This window comes from Panthera uncia (genome assembly GCF_023721935.1).
Source record: "Panthera uncia isolate 11264 chromosome A1 unlocalized genomic scaffold, Puncia_PCG_1.0 HiC_scaffold_17, whole genome shotgun sequence".
Classification (NCBI taxonomy): Eukaryota; Metazoa; Chordata; class Mammalia; order Carnivora; family Felidae; genus Panthera; species Panthera uncia.
The window spans coordinates 56,786,941-56,802,187 of NW_026057577.1; the positions used below are offsets into that span (position 1 = coordinate 56,786,941).

General features: G+C 34.7%; 1 protein-coding gene across 5 annotated transcripts in view; it reads right to left on the reverse strand.

Moving 5' to 3' along the window:
- Positions 1-15,247, reverse strand: part of WDR41 (WD repeat domain 41) — a 188,861-nt gene that overhangs the window by 68,403 nt on the left and 105,211 nt on the right. The window contains exon 1 of one of the 5 annotated variants that reach the window (XM_049649696.1): positions 2,954-3,095. The exons of the other annotated variants lie outside the window; for them this stretch is intronic. Coding sequence (XP_049505653.1) covers positions 2,954-2,980 — 27 coding nt within the window. The 5' untranslated portion in view covers positions 2,981-3,095. Of the gene's footprint in view, positions 1-2,953; positions 3,096-15,247 lie in introns of those variants that run through there. 5 annotated transcript variants of the gene reach the window in all.

A 15,247-nucleotide genomic window follows, 5' to 3' on the forward strand; every position in this document is an offset into this window, starting at 1 on the left:
GGGACAACGACGTCCAAAACAAAGAAACTGGACCACTTTCTTCCACCATACACAAAAATAAATTCAAAATGGATAAGAGTCCTAATAATGTGAGACAGGAAACCATCAAAATCCTAGAGGAAAACACAGGCAACAACCTCTTTGACCTTGGCTGTTTGCGACTTCTTACTAGATAGGTCTCCTGAAGTAAGGGAAACAAAAGCAAAAATAAGTTATTGGGACTTACTCAAGAATAAAAGCTTCTGTGTAGCAAAGGAAACTATCAATAAAATTGCAAGGAGGCCTTTGGCATGGGAGAAGATATTTGAGACTTAAATTTATTGAGGGTGATTTTGTGGGCTAATATGTGATCTAGTCTGGAGAATGTTTTGTGTGCACTTGAAAAAAAATGTGTATTTTGTTCTTTTAGGATGGAATATTCTGAATATATCTTAAGTGCATCTGGTCCAGTGTGTCATTCAAAGCCAGTGTTTCCTTGTTGGTTTTATGCTTAGATGATCTGTCCAATGATGTAAGTGGAGTGTATAGTCCCCTACTAGTATTGTATTATTATCTATTAGTTCCTTCATGTTTGTTACTGTTTTACGTATTTGGGTGCTTCCATGTTGGGTGCATACATATTTACGGCTGTTATATCTTCTTGTAGGGCTGTCCTCTTTATTGTCACACAGCGTCCTTCTTTGTCTCTTGTTACATTGTTTTAAAGTCTATTTTGTCTGATACAGGTATTGCTACTCTGGCTTTCTTTTGACATCCATTTCCATGATAGATGTTTCTCCATCCCCTTACTTTGAATCTGTAGGTGACTTTAGGTCTAATATGATTCTCCTTTAGGCAGCTTATAGATAGGTCTCTTTTTTTTTTAATCCATAGGACATTAATTTTTGTATTCACTTTACTAAGTAATTAACATTATATTAAATTGAGGGTACAGGTTGCTATTTAACTCTAAGTACTTAGTCTTTGTTCTTTCCAAATTTAACCTACCCACTGCTGTATCAAATTATCTCTAACTTAATGTACTAAGAAATTCAAACAAAATATTTATTGAGACATAATTATTTAAGATTCAATTTGAAAATAGCTTCTTGTGAAAGCTTAGAGCAGATTTAAAATTTGTGTCTAAAACAATACTCATAAGTAGCCTGGTTTGCATCTAGATTAAGTAATTTCCAAGCTTTTTAAAATCTTTTCTTTTTCATCTTTATTAAATAAGTTTGTATTTTTATGTTAAATATGCAGCCCATGCCAAAAATATTCCAATTCTGGGCATGTACTTTAACTTTTTCATGAGTTTTTAGTTACAAAAAATATGAAATCTTTTCTGGTATCTATCATATACAGACACATACAAAAAAGGTATCACATTCAAAATTCTAGAAGATTAGTTAATCTAAGACCCTGGATTACTCACTGAAAATATTAAAGCACTTTACTTTTTCAATATATTTCAATATGTGTTTCTAGTACATTACTTTTTTTATTTTTTAGCAAATTAAAGAAAAACAACTTTAAAAATTTAGATCCCTAAATTACTTTCCTTGAAGTCCCTTAGAGTGTTATTTTCAGAGTATCCATGCATAGCCTCACTGGGAAAAAATGCCTAATTGAAGAACTAACAATCATAAGAGAAAGCCAGGATAATTATCTATCTTGGACTTTTGGTGTGAGATCATTCTCTGACTGGGTTCCAGGCCCATTTAGAATGCTTTGATTAAATAAAATCAGATTTGTTAATTTAGAAACCACAGATATAAGGTGAAAAATATCTACTCTAATTAATAAGTGTACATTGACAATATCTTAGTAATTGCTTTGGCATTATTCTAGAGTCCAAATGCTCCTATGCTAGCACTGATAACAGTATTTTTGTCTAAAGATCTTTAAACTCTTTTCCACCATTAACCCATTAATTTTCACATTTTCTCTGTGAGGCAGTAAGATCTAAGTATGGTTAGCTTAATTTTCCACATGAAAAAATCAAATCAACCACAAATGAATTTCCTAAAAGTCACACATGCAGTGAAACAGAGCTCAAAGACTGGAAACTCAACTGAGTAAGAAGTGCTTTAAACACTGGTATACACAGAATGACCATCTCCATTCACCAAATTTACTAGCCTTATTCCCTTGTAATCAAATCTTTCCTCACTTTCTCCCATCCCGCTCCTCCTCTGCTGCTGATCCATCCTGGAAAGAAACTTTCTTTCACATCTGAACCCCATAAAACTGCAGGTCACTTTGCTCCCTATTCCCCATCATTATGGAGTATGCCATAGGTATTAAAAAGACCCACTCGTAGGTAAGTGGGTTCAGATAATATTTGAGGGGATTATACGTAGTAGTATTTAACATAGCAAGACCTAACGATAGTCTTTATTAAAAAAAAAAAAACAGCAGAGAATTTGGTTTGATAATGGAGTTTAGAGTCTGACAAACTTGGATGTTAATCCACTTCTGCCACTTACCCTGAATTTAAACAATTTACTTAACCTTTTTGAATCTCAGCTTCCTCACCTGTAACATGGAAATCTATTTCTTTGTAGGTTTGTTAATATAATTGCTAAGATTATATAAACCATGAACATTATATAAAATACCTAAGATGTTACTGGAATTTAATTTTTAAAAAAGCCAGCAGTTTTCAGGAGAATTGAACAAATGGAATTATTTGGACTACAATCTTTGGAGTCATGATATCTGACTATCTTATACTGTCCCAAATAATTAATTACTTCATTTTCCATTTTATGTTCTTAATATACACCTTACTATATAATGTATACCTATAACTGTTATAAACTTATTTCTGTCCATCCATCTATATAGCAGGAAAATGATTAGTTTTTATAACCATTCTCCAATGAGGAAAAAATATCATCAAACTGTACTCTTCTAGACAACTCAAATTCTCCCGGTTTCTACATGCCCTTGTTTAATTGCTCCCACCTACCTTAATTATCAGCCTGGGTGCAACCATGGACTACCAAAATTCAGGACTTTGAGGTAGGGATTCTGATAAGGCAGATGGGCTGAGTATAAAGAAAAAATTATGGACAGGGGCCCCTGAGTGGCTCAGTTGGTTAAGCATCTGCCTTCAGCTCAGGTCATGACCTCATGATTTGTGAGGTCAAGCCCCACCTTTGGCTCTGTGCTGACAGCTCAGAGCCTGGAGCCTGCTTTGGATTCTGTGTGTCTCTCTCTCTGTCCCTCCCCCATTCATGCTCTGTCTCTTTCTCTCTCACTAATAAACATTAAAAAAAATTATGGATAAAATGACAAGACACAATCATAGCATTTGAGAACTGAAAAGGGCCTTTGTAATAATTCACCAAATCTCCTTTTCCACAGATGAGGAAACTAAATTATGACCAAACCCAGAACCTGGAATTGAAGTTGTAATCCATTACTCATTCAATTTTATCACTTGATGTCTTTTCTTACTTACTCACTACAAAGACTCATAAAAGACCTCTAATCCGCAAGCATGCTAAGGTGAAGTGAAGTGAAATGGAGAAAGGTGAGGAGGGGAGAAAATAGATTAGAAAGAAGTATGTTACCTGGGCAACTCTCCATTTAAAAAAATACTCATAACTACCTGAAAACATACATTCTTCATCCTTGTAAATCCCCCATGCCTCCATAACACCTCACTGGCTGCAACTCGTTAATACCACCTGAGTTTCTAGTCCTCGATCCCTAACCTGTGGAGGTTTTATATGCCAGAAGACTCTGGCTACCCTATGAGTCTAGACCAAACAAATTGGTATTGCCCCTAGGCTCCCTATTATCCCCCCAAATTCTCTTTAGGATACAAAATATTTGGTTCCCTAGATAATAATGGGGAGAAACCACCCATCAGCCCAATAAAAATGTTGTATCACAACTACAAACATTAATTCCAAGTGAGTAATTTTCCAAGTCCACAATCCTTTATCTTTAATTCCAAAATCCAAAAAGCTCCCCAAACTGAAAACTTTCTTAGCTCATTTGGTGGCGAAACTTCACCTGACCTGACCACACTCTGTGGGGGAAAAACAACAACAACAACAACAACAACAACAACAACAACAACCTTACCTAAATTAACCTGAGGCTTTTTATAGTCTTGACTTAATCTATCACATGTGAATATTCATGTATTTTACTGCAGAAATAAAAGTATGTTGATTATGTATGCTGTGCTGTCCAAAAGGATATTTTCTGAAATATATCTAGTACTAAGGATTTCAGATAAGGCATTACGAGCCTTATAAGCAATAAGCCTTTGGTCTTTAGGTTTTAGGATTTCAGCTTTATTTTTCGGACCACCTACTAGCTCAGTGACTTTGAATAAGTCCTTGGTTCCTAATAAGTTTGAGATAATTACAAGAGTTATTTTTCCAGAAGAATCAATAGAACTTCATGACCTATTGGTAACTAAAGCATCAGAGGTGAAATTAGGAAGTGCAGAATGCCTGAGATGCGCTAAATTTCTTACCTGTCGGCATTTGAGACAATGTGTAAAGATGCCCTCCTGGCAGATGTACAGATAGATTGCTTGGAATTTTTTCTCTGGAATTACCTGCCATCTCAAAGTTCCAATTTTTAGTTTCCTATGGCTCTTTCTCCTACATCCACCAGAAGGAAACAGAACTAAAAACTGGACCTTTGAGATGGCAGGTAACTCCAGAGAAAAATTCCAAGAAAGACAGTCACAGAGAATGCCAGAGATAAAGGAATCTTTAAAAGAAACAGAAAGAACCATCCAAGACAGAAGGCCAAAAACTACAGCACCATCAAAGCCAAGATAGAACACAACTTTCTAAAGGGAGTGACCAGAAAAATTAAATGCTGGAAAAAGATGAGGGATTTTGAGGTGTGTAAGCAAATGGGGAAATACTTTGGAAGGAAGTCACTGCAGATTTTGAAAGTGTAGTTACAGTAAAGATTACAAGGGAACGTGCGATATTTGGTGAAGAAATGGGGTGACAGATGCAGAGCACTCATTTGAGAGAAAGTACAAATAACTGTAGTAGGGACATATGAAAAGGAAAACTATAAAAGTAATGGTATATACTTCAAGCATTTGAAAAATAAAAGGGAGTAACAGTTTCTACTTTTTAGAATAATCTAGACATTTCTCCCCTTACTAGCATCAATTGTATATTTATCTGGGGCTTAGAAAGCATCTGATTTATTATTCTGCTTAAACTTTGATAAGGAGAAATAACGATAATTTGCAGATGGTAGAGCGAAGGCACAGAGTTTAACTACTTTGCTCATTACTACTACTATCTCTAGTTAGTAAGCCTTTATTGATTATATACTATCTACAGAAAGCCATACTAGTGCCATGCTTATTATAGTGCCTGGCATTATTCAGTGCTTAGTAATTTTTTAACTGAGTTGAACTAGGAATATTTGGATTTAATGTCACTATAATCAATATAGACCTATGGACTACCAGCCACTTTCTTAGTTCAACAGTCTTAGTAATGATGAGAAATAGAGTAGAATATATCCACATATACACCAACAAACTGGAATATAAAGAATAAATATCAAATCACAGTTCAGTAAGATCTGAACATTGAATACTGACTATACTGACTGAATTAAATGCCCACTCATTTGAAGCCTAAGTAAACAAGGAAAAAAAAAAAGGATCTGAATGAAGGAAGAATTTGAATTATCTATCATTTTATCAAATAACAATGGGGCATCTAATTATCTGGAGAATTTACAAGTATTTCAAATTATAAAAAAAATTATATACGCTGACTAGGATTTTACTAAATGTGTTTTCTTGCACTTTTTATAAATTATATTTCATAGTTCAAAATAGCAGAGTAGAGGGCTTGCTTCAACAGCACATATACAAAACAGCAGAGTACATGTGTTCATCCACAGGGATAAAACTATCAGGTTACTCCTAAAGAAAATGTGACAGTTTAAAAATAAAATAAACTTTTTTCTATTATTACTCTAGAGTTTTTATATATGTCTTAGGTTGGTCCAAATCAAGCATCTTCTACCAAAATACCATAGCAAAGAATAAATCACTGACCCAGGAGTTGGGGTAGGATGGACAGTCATTGCCCCAAAGGCTCCCAAACAATCTTAAGATACATCTTAGTGGGGCGCCTGGGTGGATCTGTCAGTTGAGCATCCAGCTCCGGTCCAGGTCATGATCTCGCAGTTTGTAACTTGAAGCCCCACATCGGGCTTTCTGCTGTTAGCACAGAGCCCACTTCAGATCGTCTGTTCCTCTCTCTCTCTGTCCCTCCCCCACTTCTATGCACGTGTGCTCTCTATCTTTTAAAAATAAACATTTAAAAAAAAAGATGTATCTTAGAATTTGTGTTACCTGAATGTTCTATTTGATAATACATTTGTGTTTGTTTTAATATAAAACAATGTTCTAAACTATCTCCCATTTACATTTCACTTTCCGAAATATTTGTGTAAAATCTGCCCTCTAGGAAGATATACCACAATTCACCAATGGCTTTCCAAACCCCCTTTCCATCAGTCCTAGTTTTGGAACTATAGCTAAAGGAATTCAGGTGATGAGGGGAGTATACAACTTAATGCTTTCTGATCAAAGTACTCCTTCAGGAGACAATGTACTGCTGAGGATTACTAGTAAGGATGGAATAGGCAAGCAATAGGGAGAGTGAGCAGGCCAAGATAAATGAACTCCACTAAAAAGACCAAATTTGCTAAACTTCATAGTGAAGACATATTCATGTTGTTTTCATTATGTACCATGACATTAAATTAAATGCCACAAGATTCCTTTACTTTCTTTCATTCAGGGGTGCCTGGGTGGCTCAGTCGCTTGAGTATCCGGCTTCGGCTCAGGTCATGATCTCACAGTTTGTGGGTTCGAGCCCCACAACGGGCTCAGTGCTGACAGCTTAGAGCCTGGAGCCTGCTTCTGATTCTGTGTCTCCCTCTCTCTCTGCTCCTCCCCCCGCTCATGCTCTGTCTTTCTCTCTCTTCTTCAAAAATAAATCAAAACATTTTAAAAAAATTAAAAAAATTTTTTTTCATTCATACATGCATGCATTTGTTCAATCAACAAATATATATTATGCCCTTTTGCATGCTAGATGTGTGCTAGGTACTCAAGATACAAAAATGAAAAATAAAATCCCTACCTTAAGGATCTTGTGGGAAAGATCTGTGGGAAAGCACATGCAGTATAACAGAGTAAGAGCTATAAAAAGAACTGTACATACACAGTGGGCACAGAAAGACCAACTCTTCCCAGGAATCAAAAAAAATAAGTTGGCAAAAAACCCTAAAACCAAACAAACAAAAACAAAAAACAGGAATTTTAAAAAATAGAGACGAACTGTTCTACTGCCTTGGTGCTTGATCACTCAGCATTCTTCCTTCAACTTGAAGGAGTTCTTAAAACCACCAGAATCCTGAGGGCCTCAGTTGGGACACCTTATATCTTATACACATTACCAAGTAAACAAAAAATTCCAACAAGCCCACTATACATGCAGTTCATCAGAACCATAGATAACAGGACCTACAAAGAACTTTAAGCTCATTTAGGCCAATGTCCCATCTTAACAAAAACTCCTGAGGCCAGAATGGGAAATGTCTTGCCAAATGGGGTGGAGCTCATTCATTAGTAACAGTCTGAAGCTTATAACCAAACCAGTGTTCACTCCACTACAACAAATTCCAGCAGGCATCATCCTTAGCATTCTCTGACTCATTTTCTAGTCTCCAGTGACTTAAAAAATCTCATAAAAATTTTATCCATCATGAAAACATACACATTTTTTTAATATTAAGGTGATACAGTACCTTTCCAGGAATGTATTTTTTCTTTAAAATTTTGTTACAACTTTCAAACATACACCAAAATAGAGAAAGTAGCATAATACACTCTCATATAACCTATTGATCAAATTCAATAGTTTTTGGGGTGCCTGGGTGGCTCAGTCGGTTAAGCGTCCGACTTCGGCTCAGGTCATGATCTCGCAGTCCGTAAGTTCGAGCCCCGCGTTGGGCTCTGTGCTGACAGCTCAGAGCCTGGAGCCTGTTTCCGATTCTGTGTCTCCCTCTCTCTCTGACCCTCCCCCATTCATGCTCTGTCTCTCTCTGTCTCAAAAAATAAACATTAAAAAATTTTTTTAAATTCAATAGTTTTTAAGATTTGATACATGTGCTTTATTTCCTTTTTTTCTTTCAGTTACCACAAAATTCTAAAGTAAATTCCTGACATTGTGTCTATGTCATTTCAATCCTAAATACTTCTATGTGTGTGAGTGAAAAGTAAAGACAATTTCTTCTATCACTACAATATGGTCACATGTACAAAATTAACAATGATTCCTTAATAACATCTAATATCCAATTTTTTTACAGTTATTCCAGTCCTTTAAAATATTTATTTCTGATTCACTACAAAATAGTATTCAACATTTCGATTTAGCAATACTATTTCTTTTGCTTTTTACAACTTCTATTCTGAACTTATACCTTACTTACAAGGGCCTTATACATAAGTCATTAACTTCAGGCACACCTCCCCAATCCTCATCCCAGCCTTGATATATTTTTAACACTTCAATGATTACTTCAGATATCCTTCCTGCTTTTTCACCCCAATACACATAAATTATGGCTCTCATTACTTTCTCCAGTCTATTAAAATTACAGTAAAGCCCCAATAAAAAGACCCTTTTTATATTACAGATAAAACCACATTTGTTATGTGTATGTATATATATATATATATAGCGGTATGCGATTCATACAGCTGTATTCATAACTCAGTAGGCCTAGTATTTTCTTTTCTGTGGCAATGCCAAACTGAAGATTGAGTTTGGCTGTATTAATTTTTTAATGTTTATTTTTGAGAGAGAGAGAGAGAGAGAGTTAGCAGGGGAGGGGCAGAGAGAGGGAGACACATAATCCAAAGCAGGCTCTAGACTCAGAGCTGTCAGCACAGAGCTTGACAAGGGGCTCAAACTCACGGACTGAAAGATCATGACCTTAGGCAAAGTCAGATGCTTAACTGACTGAGTCACCCAAGTGCCCCTGGCTGTATTTGTAGAGTTACGGTATTTGTACGGTTACTTTCTTAGCCAGTGGCTCTAACAGTAATCTCTTTTATGGAATCTAATTATTCTTTAAATCTCAGCTTGAAACTCCTTCCTTTTTCAGAATATTTTTAAAAAATAAGGAAATTTTCTCAAGATAGCTACGACACAACTGGAAAACTTAAGCCTTCTTGTAAATATCTCAGGCCATTCCATAAGCTTTAGTTTAATAAAAGCCTAACTCTAGGACACCTCAGCAGAGCAGAGATACCCATAATTTTGAGAAATAAATATTAGTGGCTAAATGTTCTAGCAAAAATATTGTCAGACCGGATCAAAAAACAAAGCCTAACTCTGTGCTATTCAAAATATACATGTATTAAAAAGAATATAAAAGTATTAAAAGTACATGGAAGAAAAACATATACCATACAAACACTTGCAAAGAAGAAGCTAGTGTCTTTGGAGTAATATCAGGCAAAAAATTATTTAAGGCAAAAAAGCAATATTAGAAATAGAGAGGGATAATTCATAAGAATAAAAAGCTTGATTCATATGAAAGATGCAACAATTCTAAATTTGTGTGCACCTAATAATGTGACCTCAAATATATAAAGCAAAAATTTAGAACTAGAGGTAAAATCATGAATAGAAATTGACAATCATGAATAGAAATTGATAGAATATATAGACTATATATATATATACAATTTAATCAAAAAGACACTTGAGCTGATTGATATGATCAGATTATCCTCACAACAGCTCAAATGAATTTTCAAATGCATACAGAACATTTTAAAAAATTAAGCATGTGTTAAGTTTCTCAAATTCCACAATTAGTGAAATCATATATCCATCTTTTTCTGACTTATTTTGCTTAGCATAAAACCCTCCAGTTCCATTCTTGTTGTTGCAAATGGAAAGATCTCATTCTTTTTCATTGCCAAGTAGTATTCCATTGTGTGTGTGTGTGTGTGTGTGTGTGTGTGTGTGTGTGTGTATACATACACATCACATCTTCTTAATCCATTTATCAATTGATAGACATTTGGGTTCTTTCCATAATTTGGCTATTGTTGACAGCACTGCTATAAACATTGGGGTGCATGTGCTCCTTCGAATCAGCATTTTTGTATCTTTTGGATAAATTCCTATTAGTGCAATTGTTGGGTTGTAGGTAGTTCTATTTTTAATTTTTTGAGGAACATCTACATTGTTTTCCAGAGTGGCTGCACGAGTTTGCATTTCCACCAACAGGGCAATAGGGTTCCCCTTTCTCCACATCCTCACCAACATCTGATGTTTCTGGAGTTGTTTATTTTAGGCATTCTGACGGGTATGAGGTGGTGTCTCATTATGGTTTTATGTTTCTCTGATGATGAGTGATGTTGAGCATCTTTTCATGTGTCTATTTGCCTTCATGTGACTGGATGTCTTCTCTGTAAAGGTGTCTATTCATGTCTTCTGCCCCTTTCTTTACTGGATTATTTGTTTTCTGGGTGTTGAGTTTGGTAAGTTATTTATAGATTTTAGATACTAACCCTTCATCCAATATGTCATTTGCAAATATCTTCCCCCATTCCGTTGGTTTCATTTTAGTTTTGTTGATTGTTTTCTTTGCTGTGTAGAAGCTTTTTATCTGGATGAGGTCTCAAGTGTTCATTTTTGCTTTTATTTTCCTTGCCTCCGGAGACATGTCAAGTAAAAAGTTGCTGTGGCTGAGGTCAAAGAGTCGCTACTTATTTTCTTCTCTAGGATTTTGATGGTTTCCTGTCTTACATTTAGGTCTTTCATCCATTTTGAATTTATTTTTGTGAATGGTGTAAGAAAGTGGTCCAGTTTCATTCTGCTGCATGTTGCTGTCCAGTTCCTCCAGCACCATTTGCTAAAGAGACTTTTTTTTCCATTGGATACTCTTGCCTGCTTTGTCAGATGAACACAATGGAAGGGAAGGAAAAATAAGATAAAAACAGAGAGGGAGGCAAACCATAAGAGACTCTTAAACACAGAGAACAAACTGAGGGTTGGTGTAGGGGTGAGGGGGCTAAATGGGTGATGGGTATTAAGGAGGGCACTTTTCAGGATGGGCACTGGGTGTCATATATAAGAGATGAAACACTGGGTTCTACTCCTGAAACCAAGACTATGCTGTATGTTAACTAACATGAAAATGAATTTTAAAAAAATTGAGCATGTGCTGAAAAGCAAGTCTCAACAAATTCAAAGAATTGAAATCACAGAGACATATTCTGTGACTACAATGTAACTAAGCCAAATGACAGTATTTTTAAAAGATAACTTGAAAATTCCCAAATTTTTGGAAAACAAGAAATCAACCTCTGGAAACCGAGGCAATGGCAACCCTGAATCAGCAACCAACAATCATCTGATGAGAATGTTCCACTGCTCGCCACCTCGTGTTTGGAAGCAGCTCCACAACTTTGGACCTGAGTAAAAACCAGAAATATGGGACAACTGGCCAAAAGATATCCTGAAAGGAAGATTCTGGGCTGCTGCCTTATATGGTTAATGGATATAGAGGAGGGATCAAATGATTAAATAAATACAAAAGATATCATATCTCTGTTGTTCTGGCTGGTGAAGTGAGTCTTTCTGGTTACACCTAGTTCATCAAGCAATCAAAGATTTGTGAATACACTGGTCAGGAAGAGGATGTGAATTCAAAATATTATTTAGAGTTTATAGTAATATGACTCCTTTTTGAATAATTTTTAAAATTACCTATATTCAAAAATATAGACATTTATCTTTAGAATATTTTAATTATATTTAATAAATGAAATCTAATAATGAAGGTATGATTTTCTAAATGCATCACATTTATTTTACCTATGTGATTTCATTTCAGCATTACTGTACCACTGTAAATTAGACCAACTTACAGTTTTGGTATTCAAGATTCAGAGATAATGTTTGAAAAGTTGGACCAAACACCCAGGTTTTTGGATCAAGTCATTGCATAAAATGACAGAAACCTTCAAATAAACAAACATACCTTAAAAAACCTTAGGATAAAGAGTATATAGGGAATTGGTATTTCTCGTCCTATCCACCCTGGCCAATGTCCATGTCAACTACCTCCCTCTTTGAATTTTTAGAGCAAAAAAGGAGGAAAATGGAAATGCTACTTGTCAAAAGAAGAACTTGAAAATAGATTCCTGATTCTCCTTCCCCACCTTTCCCAAAATGTGGTCAAAGGGCTCTCACATGGGTGCTTGTTACCAATGAAGAGTTCTAGCCTTGTCTAAAAACCTGTGCCTGGGATCTCTCAGACAGTTTATGTGGATATTCATTTTTAACAGCTTTCTCAAGTGGTTACTCTACACACTAATGTCTAAGAACCACTGCCTCACATATTAAAGTCCTAATGTTAAAGTTATTTGACCAACAGCATTTTTCAACATCATATCATTACTTATAAAGCCCTAATGAATGGGTCTAAGTTTAAATCGTTATGAATCACAGACTATTTATTACTCTTTACATTTTTCTATCTCATAGTTAATTTACCAGAAATGGATCTGCTTATAAATTGGCTTTTGAAATAAATACCATATGTTGTGTTAAAACATTTCCCTTCTGTTTTAAACTATTAAAATATATGATAGCCTGAGGAAAATATATAAAACATCAAAAGAAAGGTCAACACTGAAATTGGAACCTTACAATAAAATGATGTGGAAAATATGAATATGGCTTGTTTAGTCTAATTCTGCCAGAAATTCAGGTACTCCCTTTCATTATGTCAGACAGTCACCACAGTAGTATTTAGATCTTACTCAATTCTGATAAAATGCACTTTGGTTAAATAAAACTGGACAATATGAGGTTAAGTAAACTTCTGCTTTAGAAATGACAATGCTTAGTGGAAAAAAATACTTCAGAAGCTAATTATAAAATAATACTAAATATAAATGAAAACTGATAAATGAATTCATATTTAATTTTTTTCTATAGAAAAGATCCGTTTTCCTAATGTCATTTATTTACTAACACCTTATTTTTCCAAGTGAATTCTAAGCATTCCTCTATCATGTCCTCAGTTCCCATAATAGTATTTTGAGAAAGGAAAAAGGAAAATTACCAATCTCATTCATCATGTACATAATTTAGAAATCCAAAACAAAAAAATATTACCAAACAAAATCCAACAATGTATAGAAAAGATAATAGATCACAACCAAGACATGTTTATTGTAGAAATTAACGACTGGGCTAACATTCTGAAACCAATCAGTAAAATTAAGAACATTACTAATAGAAAAATCACATGATAATCTTAATACACATAGAAAAATCACTCAATAAAACTGACATCCCATTGTTATTTTTACAAAAAGAATTTTCAGCAAATCAGGAAAAGAAGTGAATTCCTTAATCTGATAAAAATTATCAGTAAAAAACCAATAGCAACATCTTACTAAATGAAATAGTTTTCCCTTGAAATGTAGAATGAGATAAGAATGCTTCCTGTCATTACTTCTATTCAATTATGCACTCAACAGCATAACAGTACAAAAGGCAAAAAAAAAAAAATCTTTAAAGGGTACAAGGATTGGAAAGAAAAAAATAGAACTGTTGTATTCACAGCTGACATATTTAACTGCATACAAAGAAAATACAAAAAAAAAAAAAATCTACAGATGAACTCTTAACACACATCCACCAGAATGGTTAATGTCAGAAAGATCACCAACATCAAAAGAGGCAATTATGTGGAGGAGTCCAACACTCATTCATTGTTAGTGGGAAAGAAAAATGGTATAACTACCCTATGGCCCAGCAACCCTACTACTAGGTATTTGCCTAAGAGATACAAAAATATATACCCACAAAAAGATTTGGACAACAATACCAACTGCTGCTTTATTCCTAAGAGCCCTAACCTGAAAAGAGCCCAGGTATTCATCAATAAAAATATATATAAATAAACATATTCATAAAATTAAATAACCCTGGTCCCTAAGAAAAACTAAATCAACAATATGGATGATCTCAAAAACATACTTAGTAAAAGCAGTCCTATACAAAAAAAAAAAAAAGAATATACCAAACAATTTTATTTTTATGAAGCTCCAGAACAGACCAAACCAATCAACAGTGGGCCAAAAATCACTCTGGTTTTGAGAGTTTGAGGATAAGAATTACTGGCAGAAAACATGAAGGAATTTCCTTAGGTAATGATAATGTTCTCTTTTTTTTTTTTTTAAGTTCTTTATTTGAATTCCAGTATAGTTAGCATATAGTGTTATATTAGTTTCCAGCGTACAATATAGTGATTCAGCAATTCCATATATTACTCAGTGCTTATCACGGTAAGTGTACTCTTTAATCCCCATCACCTATTTCACCCATTCCCCCAACCCACCTCCCCTGTTTTCCACAGTGGCTGTCAAAATTTACATTCCCAGAAACAGTGCATGAGGTTCCCTTTTCTTCACATCCTCACCAACACTTATTATTTCTTGTGTTTTTTATGTTAGCCGTTTTGACAGGTGTGAAATGATACCTCATGGCAGTTTTGATTTGCATCTCCCTGATGATGAGTGATGCTGAACATCTTTTCATGTGTCTGTTGTACATCTGTATGTCTTCTTTGGAGAAATATCTGTTCATGTCTTCTGCCCATTTTTAATTATATTATATGGGGTTTTTTTTGGTGTTGAGTTGTATCCGGTTTTTATATATTTTGGATACTAAGCCTTTACTGAATATTTCACTTGCATATATCTTCTTCCATTCAGCAGGTTGCCTTTTAGTTTTTTGACTGCTTCCCTCGCTGTGCAGAAGGTTTTTATTTTGATATAATCCCAAAAGTTTATTTTTGCTTTTATTTCCCTTGCCTCAGGAGATTTATCTAGAAAAAATGTTGCTATGGCTGATATCAAAGAAATTACCAACTGTGCTCTGTTCTAGGATTTTTACGGTTTCAGGTCTCACAGTTAGGTCTTTGATGCATTTTGAGTTTATTTTTGTGTATGGTGTGAGAAACTGGTCCAGTTTCAATCTTTCACATGCAGCTGTCCAATTCTTCCAGCACCATTTATTAAAAAGACAGTCTTTTCCCCATGTATATTCTTGCTTCTCCTCTCACAGATTAATTGGTCATTTGATCATAGATTTATTTCTGGGGTCTCTATTCCATTGATTTATGTGTCTAGTTTTGTGCC